Genomic DNA, 19,554 nt, shown 5'->3' on the forward strand with positions numbered 1-19,554 from the left:
AGATGTTATCGTCTCACCAATCATTCGTGATACAGTTCATGGAATGATCCAAGTGAGTGTGGGTTTAATCCAATGCTCAAATTCATATACATAAGCACTCACGAACGTTGCAGCAAACATTTGCTTATGTCTAATACTCTTTTAGACAATCCACACACCAATTCATGACAGTCTTCATTCATACCTACTTCCAACATCTGAACGACTGTGGCCCGTTCGAATAATTCGATTATTCTTAATAAATTCAATTACTCTGTAAGTCAAAACATGCAAATTTGAAACACAAGAATAATACTAATCCCATATGGCCTCAAACCTTTGAGTATAAATAAAACACCTTTTATTTATCACCATATCGATTACTCATTATTTGTCGTTTCGGGTAATCAACTTCTTACTTGAATTATTACACTTGTCCCATGCTCCTAGCATGCTCACAATGTTTACCTATGGTTCTCACTTTGTGAAATAGATCAAATTGAACACATTTCCAATCATTCTCATTTCACAACTCCAAATCCGTTTTTCATAAGTTAAAGAATATCAAATTCTTGCTACTTATAGAATATGCTAGATTCTAACATTCTATGCAACTATCCTTTCGTAATGTCACTGCACCAAAGTCACAAAGACTATTGCCAATGATATTACAAAGTCCTCTATCGGAGATTGTTACAAGACAATTCCATAGACGTGATGTCTCTCACTCAAAGTACATTATTTGAACATCCTTTTGCATAGAAGTTTCTAATCTAGTCATAGATTTCTCAATATTCAATTCCCAATATGGACACACTTCCATATATTCCATATGACAACTCATTCTTAATAGAATCTTTTCTATTCATAATAGAGTCGATATGGTCCATCCAATATGGAAACATTTCCATATTTTCTAATACTATACTTCCAACTACTCACAAGCAACCAAACCTCGTCAAACTTTGGATTGTCCTTTGATAGTTGTTTAATTATTTTAGTCAAAACCAATTCTAGTTCCTTTTCCCTCTAAATGCGCTCGACATTTGGAAAATTTTAGAATGGTCAAACATTAAAGCATTTACAATCGATCCTATACCCGAAGCGTATGGGACACGACGCATAATGTTTTATTTGCTATGTTCTCAAAATTCGAATTGTGAAGAGGAATGTCGTAATCATAATCAAAATTTTAAGAACACACTATGTACCCTTGACTAAATTTATTAACATTTCTCAACCTGAACCTTTAGATTTGAAATGAAGCATAATATTCTCTCCCTTAAATATAGCAAAACAACTTTACAACCCTTACGACTTTGCAAGGTATAACTCTTGTTTTCTATAATTAATATTGCCAACTTGCAATACGTGCCTTAATAATCATACAATCATAACATTTATGCTCCCACTATCATGATGATTATTATAAAACATAACACTTATGCTCCCACTAGCTTCGACATGTATTCATAAACATCTTAACTTTCAGAAAAACAATGCTTATTGAATTTCTTAAGTTCATGTTTCTCATACTTAGTGCTTTGATAATCTTTTATCAAGGCTTCTTGAACTTATACACCTTTGTCTTCGATAGTTCATATGTGTGTCTAAACACTTAAGACTAATTGCCAAACCTCACAATTCAAATTATGGAAAGGGATACCATAACCATGATTGAATTCGAGAATGCAATTTTACAATTACTATCTTCTTAAAATCTTTCTTAGTGAAAGCATTTCCTCACAATCATTTTCATGAAGGAGGAAATATTATGACACTTAGATTTAAATGGTGTATTTGTTCCTATCCATGTGAATTTGTTAAAACCAAAGTTTACGACAAATTCAAGCTCATATGGATCGAACTTTCTTAATCTTGATTTCTTGCCTTATGGTAGCACAGCTGCCCACCATGTCTTCCAAGTAGTTAAGCAGCTCACCTTTTCTTATCAATGTACTTTCCATTGATCAAGGTCCTTGCCTTTTATGCATTCAAATGAGAACTCATAGAACTCATATGCATAATTAACTCAATTGGAACGACATAGAAACAAAATGATGTCAACACGATAGGTTGTAAACCTCAACTCGTGTGCTAGTGATGATTGATAAGGTCTATTTGATTTGTTCTTGAAACTTTTCAAGACCATTAAGACTCCCACTGACTCCTTGACATATAAGATTCTCTTGTCAATAAACATTTCTTGACAAACAAATATTCAAGAGTTAGTGTAGTTTTTATCAAAACACTTCATAAATTGGTCCTAGTTGGTCTTTGTCTTATCCAAGACATCACAACTTTCCACATTTGATGATTGTTATAAACCTTCTTAACACTTATCACTCAATGTCATAATCTTAACTTTAAGACTTCTTTTGGAACGAAGTATGATTGACTTCTTGATTTAACCATTTCTCCAATCCTTGATTCTCTTCTTAAACATACAATTGTACTAAGACTCACTTAGAGGATCAATTCAGATATGGTTCTTAATCATTAAGACCTGTCATAAAGCATAAAAGCTACTCTCCCTTCTTCTTAGAATGGAGAAACTTTTATCTTTCTGCCTACTTGATTCTTCTTATTCGTTCTGCTTATTGATTTAAACTTTTTCAATCAATTCATAATCACACTTAATCTTGTAAGTATAATCATATTTACTAAACCTTTAGTAAATCATGATGAATATCATTGTTACTCTTATGGTGGACTTGATCAACACGCAACTTTGTGTGCTCGATCTCCTAGTCCTTCACTTGACACTTTGTCAATGAATTAGTCTAATTTTCAAATATGAAATTTCTCATTCATCGTGCAACCAAGTTGCATGATTCCAAGTTTCTCTCTAATTGAAACTTGGGCGATGAGAAACTCTCCCTATTTGGTAAATTCTCGACTTTCCATAAATAACATAATAAGAACCAAATCCATTATTGCTAATAATAGAAACATTCAAACATCAATTTTTTCATATACGCCATTGCAAGGATAAATAAATAATATAAAAATCAAAATTTATTTTATTGCGGAAAAATTTGTCCTTACAATGCAATTCATTGAAAAACTATGCTAATACATCTTTCTTAGCAATCTAATTCTAACTCTAAGTAGTAGCTCAAGAATCTAATCTTCAATTAATGCGATCGAAATCCATTTCTTCACGGTTAGATTCTGCTCACTTCTTCCCTTAAGCTTCCTCTTTTTTCTTCGATCCTACAAAACATCAATTGTAATCTCATCACATTATGTATTAAGAATCTAGAATAGAAGCTTAAAAGAGTTAGTCAGTGGATTTTACCTAAAGCAGAGCCATACATTTTGACTCTCCCATCTCTTAGATCTCTTAGGTAAATAGGGAAACTTCGTCTCCAATGCCCCTTCTCTTGGCAATAAAAGCAAATTGACTCATGACATGGAACTACTTCAGACATTGCCTTTCTCTTATGATCAAACTTTTCGATCATAGCATGTCTTTCGTTGCCATTGTCTATATCCATAGAGGTCTTAAAGTCAGATTCACCAATCAACTTTGCTTTTCTATTGCGCCAAACCATTGCTGATTCAGCAGCAACAAGCATATAGGTGAGATCTATAAGGTTCACGTCGTAGTTCATCATATAGTACTCTCTTACGAATTCACTATATGAGTTAGGAAGTGACTGAAGAACCCAATCAACATTCATTTCCTCACAGACAACGGATCCCAACATTCTTAACCTATCAATGTGTGACTTCATCCCTAGGACGTGTGCACACACCGGTTTTCCTTCTTTATGTTTACTTGCCAAAAGGGCTTGAGTAATCTTGAACTTTTCAAGCCTTTGAACTTGTGGGTTAGGGAGAATAATTGGAGGAGGAGGAGGAGGAAGTGAAGCATGATCTCTTGTTCCTCGATCGAATCGTGGAATATCATCTTCATGTGGAATGCTTGTTCCACGGGATTTGAGAAGACAATAGTTTGTCAAACTTTGACATCTACAAAACGGGAGAAAACGAATTCAAGTTAGTTGATTGATTGAGTCCTTAGTAAATCACCCAAATGAAATACTAAGGCTAGGACCCAACACAATATTCTACAACTCGGGAGAGGGATGCCGTAACCCAAATTGCAGAACATTTGAAGGTAAGTGAATGACGATTCACTAATTTCCACCATGAAAAACGAAAAAGAATTTTAAGTTTTAAATCTATGAAAACTCCTAGATCCTTTTAGATTCATTGAACTTTCAATGGCATGTTTAAATCTCGATATGCCCCTCTTGTTTGTGACTGGGATGCCGAGGATCACAAAGCGGGTGTGAATAACCATGCAAACTTACATGGTGCCCTTACATGTTACAGTCATCTATTCGATGTGCCGGTAAACCACACACACTCCATCGAACTATGACAAACATTGAGTCACCCTTTGCTACCTTTGCTTAGAACCATTTAGTGTGCCGGTAAACCACACACGCTCCACTAACGTCTTTGCAAGGGCACAAAGTGTAATTTCATGGAATTGCATCAATTCACTTTTGCCGAAGTAACTAAGATTGGGAATTTTATGAAAACATTTAGTTACTTTAATAATTCATTATACTTATAATGGAAGGTTTCGTCCTATCCTACCCGTTCGGCTAACGACCCTCCACTAGTCAAGAGTGCGGTGGGTAAGAGTGGATACCCATTCAATCGTCATTTTATAGGCAATTTCCTTAAACACCCCTTATAGACCAGCTTCGTGAATGAGGCCTACTAACGGTAAGACTGACTTTTACTCATACATATATATATAATGTTAGACTTTTAATGTTATATATAGTATAGGGTGTATTTTACATTTTTAAAATACTAGGTGGTCAAATTTAACAATTATACTTTTAATTCAATTAAATTTTAAACCTAAACTTTTATGGATTTATTAAACCTCCTTTAATTATACACCTTAATTAATTAATAAAACCATAAGGGTGTGATTTGAACTTTTTCAAAACAATACTAGGGTTTTAGAATTTAACATTCCTAATTAAACTTTTAATCAACTTTTAAATTCCTAAACTTGAGGGCAAGTTTTGAAACATTTCAACACATTAGGGTTTAGAATTTAAATATACATCAAAATTAAACTATTAATCAAAATTTAAATTCCAAAACTTGAGGGTAAGTTTTGAAACCTTTTTCAAAACATTAGGGTTTCAACTATTTAAATTTCAAAACAACTAAACTTTTGGGTTCAAATTTAAACTATAAAACCTAAAGGGGAAAATATGAAACATTTCATAACAACAAGGATCAAATAACAAATAATCTAAATTAAAAATTAATCACATAATTATCCATATTTGATTTATTTAATGATTTCTTGCAAAACAATTTATCAATTTAGTCAAAATAATTAATCAATTATCTTATAAGGAAACAATTATCTTATTAATTGATAAATATCTTCAATTAGATCAAAATTATAGTCAAATATATCATATAATCGGATTAATATTGATCTAACATGATAAGGTAACTATCCATAAGCAAAAACAGCAAGAAATCGCGAAATACCCTCCATCTGACGAGTTGACTCGTCGAGTCAGGCTTGGACTCGTCGAGTCTGCATGGACTCGGCGAGTCCAGCCTCTAGAAACCCAAAAAAAACGAATTTTCCAGTTATACAATGCATCAATACAATTGAAACCAATCAAGGCTCTGATACCACTGATGGGTTTTGGTCATAAGACATCCTATGTGCTCATACAAACCCTAATGTTTGGATCTAGGTTTCTCTATTGTACATGCTTTGAATCCAAGACTATAAACCCTAATTTTAGCATATGGAAATCAATATTAACATATAATTAGGTTTAAGATAGTACCTTGATTGTTATGTAGCAATAACAATCCCAATTCCTCCTTGAATTGACTTTGGAAGGCTTAGAGTCACAAGTGTTACTCCTCTAATGGCTCACAAACACCATAATCAAGAGGATGAAGAGGAGAGAGGTTAGAGGCTGCCCAAAATGTGTTCTAACCCTAGAAAATAAGTTCCCCACGTTTTTGAGCCTTAAGGGTTCTATATATGGTGAGACTATTAGGGTTATCTAACAAGGAAACCCTAATTTGGTTGCTTAAGCCCTAAGCAACCCATAGACTCCTTTAATCAAGCCCATGGACGATTTCCTTATAGGTTTCCCCATAGAATTCGTCCACCCCTTGATTCAAGGCAATCCATGGCCCAAATTGCAATTATCTTATAATTACAATTCCAGTCCCTTAAGTTTAATTAATTTCTTTTAGTCACAAAACTAATTACCAATTAATTATTGACTAATATTAATTAAACAATATGATTTCTCCTTTAATATATTATTCCCATAATATATTAATAAATCATATTTAATCCTTTCTCTCCATAATTCATCCTATCAAGTTGCTTTGGTGAAGGCAACCCAAAAGGACCATGCACCATCAGGTCAAGTACATACCAAAATAGTTATGGACTTAGACACTAATCCAACAGTTGCGTCATCGAACGATTCGCCATGTGAATCTTCATTTTTGTAGCCTTCATCTTCTGAATCTCTAATTTTTGATAAAATGAAAAAGGCATCAGATTAATGCTAGCCCCAGACTCGGCTAAAGCATTAACCTTCATTTTATTCCCAAACTCACATGGAAGAGTGAGGCGTCCAGGCTCCCCCATCTTTTCTGGTGTTTCTCCCAACACAGCTTTTGAAGTTTGTTCACTTAGAATCACTGTAGACTGCTTCTTTAATTGTCTTTGAGTGTCTATCAAGTCTTGCAGTAATTTCTGGTTCTCGGGGGCTTTGGATAAGGACTCGACAAAGGGGGTATTAATTGGGATCCCCTTCACATGCTTTACAAATTCTAAATGCTCCTTCTCCAGTTGACTGAGTGCAGCTCGGGTGGGAAATGGCAAAGGTGGCTGATAAGCTGGAACGGGCTCAAAGGGTTTTTGATCAGCCATGCGCCACGTCGTGGCCAGAGGAGTGCCACGTCGTGGCGAGCCTGGTTCAACAATTTTTCCACTTTCGATCCTTGATTTCTTGGGCTACTGCGGTTCTTCTTCCAATGCCTCCAGGAACTCAGATATTGCATCTTCTTCAGTATCGATGGCCATTACGTGAGATTGGGTCTTTACTTCGGGATTCTTCGGGGACAATTTTTCATGAACTAGAGTGGCTAGTTGACCAAATTTTACTTCAAGGTTATGGATGGAGGCTTGCTGGTTCTTTATCAAAGTTTGTTGTTCCAAAATGGCGGAATCAGTGGCATCGTGTCTCTTTTCCGAAGCCTCCATAAACTTCATCAAAATGGTCTCTAGGTCGGGTTTCTTCTCGGCCGGTGGCTGCTCCTTTTGATAAGGGCCTCGACATGTCTGCCTATATTTCTCTTCTTTTTGCTTCTTATACTCTTCATATGGCAGCCACTCCTACTTCGGTTTCCTTCAGTCTTCATCAAACTTATCCCCACTAGAGTAGCACACTTGAGCTTTTCTGTTCCCAAACTCATCTACATTGCAGTCCTTGGTCAAGTGTGGACCACTGCATCTCTCGCACCCTACTCTTATGGCATGTATCGACTGGTCCATTTGTGTTATCCTACGATCCATGTTATTCAGCATGGCCATGACAGCTGCAATTTCTTCGGTTTGGGCCCCTCCACCGCCTTTGATTCCATCTTGCCTTGGGTTGTGGTATTCGCGAGAGTGTTTCGCGAATTCTTCAATTAGTTCCTTGACCTCCCTTGGATTTTTCTTTGTCAACGGTCCTTGAGAATCAAAGAGTTGTCTTGTCATCACATTGACCCCATCATAAAAGATTGGCATCTCTTGCTGCACATTTAGGTCATGTTGAGGGAAATTTCTGAGCAAGCCCTTGTACCGCTCCCATGCTTCGTATAGTGACTCCCCCGGCTGTTGCTCAAAGTTGGCTATCGCCTTCTTGAGTTTCGCTATCTTGGATGGCGGGCAAAAATGGTCTAGGAATTGCTCACGCATTTGAGCCCAAGTGGTGATTGTACCCGGTGGGAGTGCCTTTAACCACTCCTTAGCAGCTCCTTTGAAAGTGATGGGAAGCATCCTAAGCAAGACTGTGTTTCTGTTGACATTTGGGACATTGAAGTAATCCACAATGTCGTTGACTTCATCTAGATGCTTAAAAGCATCCTCATGATCTTTCCCGAAAAATGGGATGTCCTTCAGTGCGGTCAATATGTGTCCCTTCAGCTCGAATGTGGCAGTGGCAGGTATTGCGGGTTGGACTAAACCGGGACCCACATCTTCTCGGATCCGCTTCTTGTAAGCTCCCATGGACATTTCTTCAATCGCTGCCATCTCGTTCCTTGGCTCTTTCTTGGGTTCGCTCGTGTGTTCTTCAAATTCTGGCTCGGTATCGCTTTTGGACTCGGTTTGGATGGGTGTATGATCCAAATGCTCAAGATTGCTCTTGTGCTTCGCTAATGAACTTGACTCTCCTGTCATCTTTCCTGACTTCCTAGAAAAAGCTGATTTCAATTCCTGTAAGGGCGTCTTTTTCTTGTGAAGCGCAGACTCGGGATCTTCAAGTGGCGGCACCAAGTGTGTGTTTGAGCTTCTGGTCATGAACTCCTGCAACTTGCTAAACTAAAAACGTAAAACTGAACTAAAATAAGAAAAACTAACTTCAAACTAAAAAAAAAAATCTAGTTTTTAACTGTCCACGTCGTGGCCAGAAGAGTGCCACGTCGTGGACTCTGTGAATAACAGAAAAAAAATTATTTTGCTGAAAAAGTTAACTTTTTGTGGGTTTTTACTCCACAAGAAGGATCGATCAATTTAATGCAAATAAATAAGCTAAAAACTAAGACGTTCCCCGGCAACGGCGCCAAAAACTTGATGTGCACAAAAGTACTCACTAATTTTAATATTTATAACCTAACAAACTTAGCTAACTATGCACTTATAGGCAGTGTACCTAGTCAGATTACAGTATAGCTTGGGTAAGTCGGGTGTCGATCACAGGGAACAATGTTCTAATTAATTTACTTACTATTAAATTAACCTAATTTATTAACAAGTTTAAAAGGGGTTTTATCTGGTTTTACAAGATCAGATGAACTTAAATCAAACTCAATAAATAAAAACACACTCTTGTTTAGTTTGAATCCACTTCTTCCTAATGGCTAGCTAATGATTACAGATTATTAAGTTGGTTTTTAGTTGTATTAGTAATTTAGTTCTAACTTACCAATAATTAACTAATTCATGTCAAACCATGTATGTTCACACATAATTAAACACATAAGTAATTATGAATGTAAATATGTTATGTAAGATTTTGTTGTATAAACGCAATTATGATCACAATACACGTTCTCTAGCACAGCTAAGCTTTATTTATTCTAATTACTAACTAAGATTGGTCAATCCTAGCTCTAACAATTCAATGTTCACTAAATCATTAGGTAAACAAGTTCATGCAGTTTAATGGTCACTAAGGTACACAGAACATGCAATCAAGCAAGTAGATAAACAAGTAATAGCATGCTAGGTTATTCAAATCAAACACAAGCAATTTTTACCAACTAAACTTAATCCATAAGCATATAACTATTCATAAGTTTAAAAGCTTCATCTTGCTAAACAAGAGTAGCTAGATTCAGCTGCTCATCATAGTAACTAAACCAACACAGCTAAAAATAATGAAAGACATGTTCTTATTTAACTAAAATATAAACCTTTACTCCTTTTGGTGTTGAAAACCCTCTTCCAGAACCTTTCTTTCGCTCTTAATCGTCTCCTGGAACTCTTTTCTTCTGCCAAAAGCTTCTCTTTTTCATAATAATCAGGAGGACTTATATAATCCTCAAAAACCCGCGCCACGTCGTGGCCAGATGCGCCACGTCGTGGGCTTCAAGCAATCTGTATCCTTCAAGGAAATCCTCCGCGTCGCGATGTCTATCTTCTGGAACACCCGTGCCACGTCGTGGGCTTCATGGCCATGTCGTGAATTTAGTGTTTATCATGAATTTATTATTTTCTTGTCTTTCAAGTCTCCCATGTTCCACATTTTGGCACTTTTGGTCCCTCTCTTCGAAAATCCTTTATATTGACTGAAAATAACAATTTAAAGTCATAAGTATCATTATTCTAAACATATTATCAATTTATTAATAAAAATACTTAAATATTGCCTAAAAATAAGTATAAATATGGCAATATCAGGTAGTAAACTTCCAATAATGGTCAAAGGACCGTAAACTCCATAAAGTGTGCCATTTCGAGCCCTAACCACTTCCTAAGCCTTTGATTCAACCCTAGGACCTTCTTTTATGAAGCATAAGACCTTGTAGCACCCTAACACACCCCTCCTATGAGTTTACGGATGTAAACTCATGGGGGAAATGGTTCAAAAACCGTAAATCCCCTTAAGGCTTCCATTCGAGGAGTAAACTCCAATGTGAGGCCATATCCTCCTTAGATGCAACCCGTAGCACTCCTAGCACTTGAAGCAAAGTGTTTTCATGCATTAGAGTGTCTTTACTTACTAAATTATTGATTAAATAACTAATTGGATACAATGATGTATCACTATATGTTACATAGGATCCGGGTGTGTGTTCAAGTCCTCACTCAACACCTAGCCCCCTACTTGAAACTTCCATCAATCCACTCACTACAGGTGACTTCATACCCCTTAATCAACCTTTTAAATGTTTTTAAATGCTTTTATGGGGGGGGGGGGGGGCGGAATACAAGTTATAACATCAATCACATGTGATTTATAACTTGCAACTAAAAGGATTTTTCTATACTTTTAACTGTTTTACCATCAAAACTGTTTCAAATGTTTATCAACCTCATTTTCATGTTAAATGGTTATAAAACTATTCCTAATGTTTTTAAACTTCTTTTGTTTCCAAACCATATCTACACTAATATATTTATATAAGTAAGCATTGAAGGACTTAGAACTGATAGCTCACCCTACTTCCTGTTCTTGTTTGATTGTGGACTTAGGGTATTCTATTATCTGTCCGACTGTCGTTGAATTCTTAGTTATATATTATATATATTTGTGTTAGATATAAAAGTCTTCACTTTAGTTCAATACCTTTGTGTATCAAAGGCATGCAGCTAACATCTCTATTTAACTATAATGGGTATAGTTAAGGATTACCGCTCATTACGATTATTACCATGACACTTACTATAGTTAGTACAATTATGAGTCTATACATGCTAAATACTATACGAATAGAATACTATGAACTATACAAGAGAACACCCAATACTTTATACTAAGAAATACAAGATACTCTAATACAAGAGAATATACTAACATGGAATGTGACATACTTCTTCTCGATACGACACTTCACTGTGCGATCACCATGTAACCAGAGTCTCCTAGAGGGAGAGCGGGCATTATGTGTATAGATCTATACGGGATGGACACTCCCATATCCCGACTACTAGCTACGGTCCGAGCCGACTAGGCCCAGGGGTGACAAAATGTCACCATACTACGTGTGACCTGGAGGGTCATCAGTTTTTCGATCGTCAATCAGCATGGTTACATACGAGTTCACATTCAGACCTTTAATTAACACATTAAGAATTAAAGGCAAAACAGACTCCCCGAGGTGTATTGTACATTTAATACTACCTGAAGTCTGCATTTTTATCTCATTCAGCTGACAGTGACACCGCTGGGGTAAAACATTATTTTCCCATTTACTTTACATGAACGAAGTTTTAAACTATACTTTTATAACTGATAGTTTCACTGGGAAAACTTTTACACTCGCAAAGGATCAAACTTACAAATAATCGAGTCTTGGTAGAAGACTACTTTTACTGGAAAATATAGGATTTTCTAGGGATCATACTATGTTCTAACCTTGATAACAGCTTCTATATTACATGATTGTAAACACTTTTATACAAGCAATGACACTAAATACTTATGAACTCACCAGCTTTATGTTGATACTCGTTTTCAAAATAACTTGTATTCTCAGGTCAACAGTAGACAGGTACAGATGTAGCTTTTGAGAAGACGGAGTACATACAAGACTCCTTTTTATTTTTGATTATACTTTTGGTGTCTAACAAACTATACAGAACACGCTTGTATTACAATTACTATATTAATGCAATGGATTTGTTGCTTGTTTTTACTATTATGCATTGTTATGATACTGTACATGACGTCCTCCACCCCATAACGTATTCCGCCGTTCTCGGTTTTGAGGTGTGACAAGAACCATAGAAAAACAAAAGGTATCAAGAGTAAGTATAATTATTCGAATTTAAAGAATCGTTCCAATATAAACAAAATCATAATATCTTCGTTGGACAATACATATGACATATTTTCTTTAAATGTTACGTATAACTGTAAAAGTTGGTCTTAATCTGTGAAGAAATTTGAGTTGAATATGGAGGTTGTCATCTCAACTCTGAAGCTTTTAGTATTGTTTGTATTGAACTTTTCATTTACTATTTTTTGGTTTATAATTATTTTACTACCCGCAATTCATTTATGACGACTTCTGTTAATTTTGATTGCTAATTATGAATCAAGGTTTTGAATCTTGCAACAGGTGCTCCAGGAACGCCCTCTCTCTTTCTAATCTAAACCTAAAAGAGGTAAATTTATTTGTTTTTTTAATTCAATCTTTAATTTGTCTATTTTTTTTTTCTGATGCTTCTTGCTAAACATGAAATCGCTGATGTCGTAAACACCCTACTGCTTGACACTTGACATTGGTGGTCCATGGAACGCCCTCTTTTTTAATCTATCTTGAAGGACGTAAATTTGTTTCATTTTTTTCAATTGAAGACCAACTGCTCGACAATTAATCTACCATCTTTCTAGCTGGTTGTTAATTATGTTGTGTATGTTTGTATTGAGAGTTAATTGGTCTGTGTGCTTTATGATTTTTACTGTGTTTAGTCTAAAGTTAAAAGTATTTCAGCTTTGGACAGAACATGATAGAAACCAAACTACATGAAGTTGAGTTGATAAATTTGAAAAATTTATCATTTCTATTTGTTTCATCTGTTATATAGTTTATTTGACTACAAATATCCCAAATTCAATTTTTATTTAAGTTATTTTTTTATTTATTTTATTTTTAGACTTGGCGTAATTTTCTCCTTCATGGATGCTCTTGAAACACAGTCCATAACACCATTTGATTATACAAAAAAAAAAGATAGATAACATTTTATAAATATTGAAGGCTTCCAACCCCCACAATGCGGGGGGACCTTCTCTAGTTTTTATTGAAAAAGAAAAATTACAAGTGTTCTTGATAGAAAGGCTTAAGAGCTACAAACAAGAAAAGAAATAGTAAATAGTAGCTAAGAACCAAACCATAACGAGCTAAAGGCTAAAGAGCTCATAAACATATAGGCAATAACATATGAGCTAACATGGACATTTTGGTTGCTTGGACTAAAAGGAGTGACATGCGTTAAGCCTCACAACAACCCTCGCCAAGGGAGATTCACAACATGGTTTTGTTCATAATTTATATTTGTAAGAAATACGTTTATCATAGGTTATGATATCTTTTTGAATGTGAGAGGTGATGGAGGCCTTGATGCTCTATTCTTATTGAAGGAATTACATTATAACTAATTTAAATCTTATTTTTATTTTTGTCAGGACTTTATCGAGGAATCACAACCTATATTGCTTTTTCAGCACCTGTTTTTTTTTAGAGAAACTTTGGCCCGATGGAAGAAGAGTGCACCAAGATTTGTTGATTTTTGGTGAAATGTCTAAAATACCCTTGAAATACAACAGAATAATAAGCCGCCAAAAAATAATAATGACAAAAACTCAACCTTTTGAGACGTATTTTCAGGCAAAGGCATAGAAGCCATACATGACATGTCAATGGCTGAATTCAACATGTTTGGTTTATTCTGTTCAGAAGATGAGCTATTTGCAAATGCCATCCTTTTCTGGTTATCAGACACATTTATGTCTGCTGACAAATAGCTTTGTGTTGGACCAGAACCACAGAAAAACAAAAGGTATCAAGAGTAAGTATAATTATTCGAATTTGAAGAATCGTTCAAATATAAACAAAATCATAATATCTTCATTGGACAATCCATATGACATATTTTCTTTAAATGTTACGTGCAACTGTAAAAGTTGGTCTTAATCCGTGAAGAAATTTGAGTTGAATATGGAGGTTGTCATCTCAACTCTGAAGCTTTTAGTATTTTTTGTATTGAACTTTTGATTTACTATTGTTTTGGTTTATAATTATTTTACTACCAGCAATTCATTTATGTTGACTTCCGTTAATTTTGATTGCTAATTATGAATCAAGGTTTTGAATCTTGCCAGGTGCTCCAGGAACGCCCTCTCTCCTTCTAATCTAAACCTGAAAGAGGTAAATTTATTTGTTTTTTTAATTCAATCTTTAATTTGTCTATTTTTTTTCCTGATGCTCGTTGTTAAACATGAAAACGCTGATGTCGTAAAAACCCAGCTGCTTGACACTTGACATTGGTGGTCCATGGAACGCCCTCTTTTTTAATCTATCTTGAAGGACGTAAATTTGTTTCATTTTTTTCAATTGAAGACCGATTGCTCGACAATTAATCTACCATCTTCCTAGCTGGTTATTAATTATGTTGTGTATGTTTGTATTGAGAGTTAATTGGTCTGTGTGCTTTATGATTTTTATCGTGTTTAGTCTAAAGTTGAAAGTATTTCAGCTTTAGACAAAACACGATAAAAACCAAATTATATCAAGTTGAGTTGATAAATTTGAAAAATTTATCACTTCTATTTGTTTCATATGTTATATAGTTTATTTGACTACAAATATCCCAAATTTAATTTTTATTTAAGTTATTGTTTATTTATTTTATTTTTATACTTGGCGTAATTTTCACATTCATGGATGCTCTTGAAAATAGTCCATAACACCATTTGATTATACAAAAAAAAGATAGATAACATTTCATAAATATTGAAGGCTTCTAACCCCCGTAACGCGGGGACCTTCTCTAGTTCTTATTCAAAAAGAAAAATTACAAATGTTCTTGATAGAAAAACTTAAGAGCCACAAACAAGCAAAGAAAAGTAAATAGTAGCTAAGAACTAAACCATAATGGACTAAATAAAGAGCTCATAATCATATAGGCAATAAGATATGAGCTACACATGGACATTTTGGTTGCTTGGACTAAAAGGAGTGACATCCGCTAAGCTGAACCCTAGCCAAGGGGACCAACTTGAAGAGAGAAGAGAGAAAAAGTGGTAAAGATGGACTATAATTTGTTTATATTTTTTTAATCTTCTCTCAAAATCAAACTTATTTAAGTGACATCATCAAAACTTCGGTACTTTACAACGTGACAATCTAAGCTGCTTAAAAGAAAACTAATATGGCAACACCCCACTTCCATTTAGTCCTCTCACCTTAAAGAATAAATTTGTTTTTTTTTATTCTTTCACTTTAGCAGCACACCACTACTACATTTAGTCCTCTACTCTTCTCACCGTAAACATTTTTTCTTTCACTTTAAAAAATTAAAATCAAATAAATGGATGGATCAAAAATTTGATATATGAATACGACAATGACCCATTTCCAAAAAACAGAATACGACAATGACACTGTTTATTGGCCCATCGGCCCAATCTCACTTTTGCGAGGGTTCTAGTTCTACTGCCACCGTCGAATTCCGCACAACCACCACCAGCCGCCAGGTTCTTATTTCATATTCCCATCCACCTCCATTTTTTAATTGATCTGCAGGTGAATCTAACTTTCTACAACCAAACTGTTTGTTCGATTCCATAGCTCCAAATCACCTTAGATCAATATGCAAAGCTTAAGAGATTCTATGCTCAGGCATCTAAGGACTACACTATCTACAAGACAACTTATCTTAACCAAAAGTGTCATCAATCGACAACTTTGCACATCCACCCACACCCACTCCAATCATGATCAGGTAATCGCTCGAGTGATTGGGCTCGTAAAGAAATTTGACAAGATCGATACCACTAAGGTACCCTCAATGCCCCCGATTTTTATGATCGAGTAGATTGTTCTTTTGTTTACTAAATCCCAATTTTCAGTTTATATGGTTCTTGAAATGCGCGATGGAATAATTGCAAATTTGAAACAAAACCATTTCATCATAATATACGTATCTATTCATCTTTAACAGGTTACTGGATTAGCTGATTTTCAGAAAGATTTGAGTCTTGACAGCTTGGACAGGGTAGAGCTTGTCATGGCTTTCGAGCAAGAATTCTCCATTGAAATCCCGGATGAAGAAGCAGATAAACTCAAATGCTGTGCTGACGTTGCCCAATACATCATTTCAGCCCCTAAACAGGATTCTTGATCAATTGTTTCTCACATTTGTTTATGACTTGTTGATTATACTGTTTACAACCTTCAACAAGGTGGTGTTTTTGTGTACAAAATATCTTAAAGTATGTATGTTTGATAACCCATTGTACGTATTTCGTTTTCACTTATTATGAGAAATGAGAAATAGGGTATACGCCACCTTAAACCGCATCACCTATGGATTTTCACCTCTTTATTGGTAAAACAAGGGTTTGGGGACACCAACTATGTGTAAATCATAAAAAGCTTGTACTTTATGTATAAATTGTTTCATTATTCAACAACTATTCCCAATTCTCATAAGCCATAAGGTCATGAACCGTTACATTATGGACAATGTTTATATGTATGTACATCCTCCATAAACATGGAGAGTTAAATCACAATGTTTCTGAGACCTCTCACTTATGGATTGACATCTTACAATTTGGACGCAAAGTTACTTATAAGCATAAAACAAGGTAAAGATCCACAACTCTATGTTGTGACTAAAGCGCCTTCTAACATGAGGAGTGGCTAATGTCCAAGTATCTTGCTAGAATGTGTGAACCATGTGGTTCACTTCACATGGCTTTGTTTCTTGATGTATGCTTTTTAGGCCTCAAATGAATATTATGAGTGGTGTATGTACGAAATCCATTCTTGACCGATGAAAGTTTTATCCTTGTGTGGTGACCATTGAGAGCTTGGTGGCAAGGAGAGGTCTTTGGTAGGTGAAGAATTCTCACAATGCATTTTTTTTCAATATTTGGAACTGCATGGAGATGGGAGGGAAGATCGATGAGGAAATCTCCATATTCGTCGGTCCTCCCTTTTGTCCAATCTGATTTACTTGTTTTCTTTCCCGTATTACACGAAACCATCATTGATGCTCCTGATATTTCAATATATGTTTCATAAGAACTCATACAAGTCTATGACATGATTTATAGTTTCTTTTGTTGGATGGAATGGAAGATCGAGAATTAAAATAGACGGCATAATGAAGTAAGTGAGATAACAAAATCCGTCGCTACAAATGTATGATCATGTTTGATTCCCCTATAGAAATAGAGTTTATTTCTATATGATGATTCTTTTTATATATATATTATGTAAGTGCAATATATAGTTTTAACTCTATTAGATAGATGCATTGTCCAACTACATGCCACACAAGATTGAAGCCTTGAGAACTTTTGGAGTGCTTATATATCCCAACTAGTGTATTGTAATTTTTATTTACAAAAATAAGAAATAAAACATATATTCATTAAAACCCAATTAAAATAACAAACATTATTTTCACGTTACTTTTTAGAAAATAGAACTTTAGTTTAACTAAAATCATAAATGTTTTTCGAAGGATTTGTGTTAGTAAAAATTACATAAATACTAATGATAGCATTGGAATTTTCTTTTCATTCCATACCATGATAAAATGGAAAATAAAACAGCACACAGCTAGGGAATGAAACTTAACAAATAGCATCCGTGGAATGAAATCTAACAAAATGGAAGGAATAAAGTTGGTTCTATTGCATTATAGGAAAAACAAACAACATTAATTTTGTAATGAAAAATTCCATTTCTTTCTTGATTCAATATGACGGGAACTAGCATAATACAAAAGCATACCAGTGATGGGATTTGATTGAAGATTGGAAATTCCATCCAAAAAAACATCACAGAGAAGAGAGCCACCAACCACCACCGTAGAGAGCTTCTCCTCACCATATCCGGCTGCACTTCTTAAGAAATCATCACTAGAAACCTCCGCCAATGGGTTTCTAGCAGTGGTTGTGGGTGGCCGGAGAAAAATGAAGAAGATGAATAACATGATTGCCATTAAAAAAAAAACACACTTAGGAGGGACGAAATGGGGGAGACAATGAAAAGCTACCAGCCTATTATTTATACTAGTAATGCTATGCTTGTGCATGGGGTTTAATCGAGATTTATTACTTTGTTGGACTTTGAATAATAGTAAAGATATGATGTTTGTAGGGTTAGAATATAGTAAAGAAATGGTTTTTCGTAAATGTTCTTGTGATTGTGTACCTACTATGACATTTGACCCGATTTTGATATGTAATTTTCCATAAAAGAAGTACCATCTAATTCAACATGTGTGTGAGAGAGAGGGAGTTGGGTAGTCAAGTTTTAGCAAACCATTAATTAATGAGGAACAATAAAGTTTCCTTTCCTTTCTTTTTAATCATCGCTTGTCAAACATAAATGAAAAGGAAAAAAGAAAGTTAGTTTATGTATCATGTGTTGATTTAAAGCATTTTGTAATATTGTTGTTTATTGGTTTAGCTTTAGTTAACATAATGATAGGGAAAATTCGAGATTATGTATGATGTTGTGGCTATTAATTTCTTTAAGCATAAGTGGTACAAATTTTGGAAGCAATAGGTTAGCCACAAAAAGGAAGGGGGTGGTAGGCAACCAACCAAGTGATATTGCAATCCCAAAACACTAGCAATCAATTAATCTCATAATATTTCTCCTATACTGGTCTTAGTTAACATATATAACAATTGATTTTTTTAGGTTCGGTTTGATTTTGTTATATATAAAAACCAAAATTCTTGAAGTAGGGTTTTATTTATAAGTTTAATTGTTTAAGTATGCTAAAGATTATAATAACAACATGAACTTATGGTTTCCATTGAAAATTAAGACAATAAACATGTATTTATGTTCTTTTGTATTGTATTTAAGTGAAATACTTGAATTTTGTTAAATTCCATCGTCACGGTTAATGTAAAAACCCAAAAAATAACAATAACAAAAAACCAAAACCAAAGAAGTTTGGATTTGGGCAAAAACCAAACCAACTAAATGATGATGACCCATAATTAATTCCACACAATAAATGGACTTAAAATATTACAAAGTAAGTTTTTATTTTTTTAAAACATTATGATACTGATTATGACATTGAAGTACACTACAAATTTTAATTTCTCAAGATTATGATGTTGTTGTAATGTTATTTTCTAATGATAAATAAACTTAAAATAAGGCAAAACTAGTTCTCTAATATTTATCACTAGTATTATTTGTTACAGAAACCTATGGTTGTAGGCACACGACAGAACCCCCATAGTTTTCATCTCTCTTCATATGTATATCTTCACCAGATACTTCTAACTCAGGTGGAGCGCTTTGTACATCCGACCTAGTTGAAGAAAGAGTAGTAGAGGTACC

At 34.7% G+C, this 19,554-nt stretch overlaps 2 protein-coding genes and 1 non-coding gene across 4 annotated transcripts; 2 read left to right on the plus strand and 1 right to left on the minus strand.

Annotated features, from left to right (window-relative positions):
* The first annotated feature begins 7,820 nt into the window (after positions 1–7,820).
* On the plus strand, positions 7,821–7,927 carry LOC145080677 (small nucleolar RNA R71). Its single transcript, XR_013695268.1, has one exon. It is a non-coding gene; the product is annotated as a small nucleolar RNA R71 (small nucleolar RNA).
* Positions 7,928–15,581: 7,654 nt separating this feature from the next.
* On the plus strand, positions 15,582–16,530 carry MTACP3 (mitochondrial acyl carrier protein 3). Of its 2 annotated transcripts, XM_078998910.1 has the most exons (3): positions 15,582–15,704; positions 15,799–16,009; positions 16,172–16,530. In XM_078998910.1, the coding sequence occupies exons 2-3, from the start codon at positions 15,821–15,823 to the stop codon at positions 16,349–16,351; spliced, it is 369 nt and encodes a 122-aa protein (XP_078855036.1). In that variant the 5' UTR covers positions 15,582–15,704; positions 15,799–15,820; the 3' UTR covers positions 16,352–16,530. The 2 variants fall into 2 exon arrangements, with proteins under 2 accessions (XP_078855036.1, XP_078855030.1); XM_078998904.1 differs by having other exon boundaries at positions 15,593–16,009.
* Positions 16,531–16,624: 94 nt separating this feature from the next.
* LOC145050708 (uncharacterized) lies at positions 16,625–18,203 on the minus strand. The gene is made up of 2 exons (XM_078998918.1): positions 17,977–18,203; positions 16,625–17,233 (listed from the first exon to the last, which is right to left on the minus strand). The coding sequence occupies exons 1-2, from the start codon at positions 18,185–18,187 to the stop codon at positions 16,923–16,925; spliced, it is 522 nt and encodes a 173-aa protein (XP_078855044.1). The 5' UTR covers positions 18,188–18,203; the 3' UTR covers positions 16,625–16,922.
* Positions 18,204–19,554: the final 1,351 nt, after the last annotated feature.

This window comes from Lactuca serriola, chromosome 1, assembly GCF_051521515.1.
Source record: "Lactuca serriola cultivar US96UC23 chromosome 1, Lser_US96UC23_V15, whole genome shotgun sequence".
In the NCBI taxonomy this organism is placed as follows: domain Eukaryota; kingdom Viridiplantae; phylum Streptophyta; class Magnoliopsida; order Asterales; family Asteraceae; genus Lactuca; species Lactuca serriola.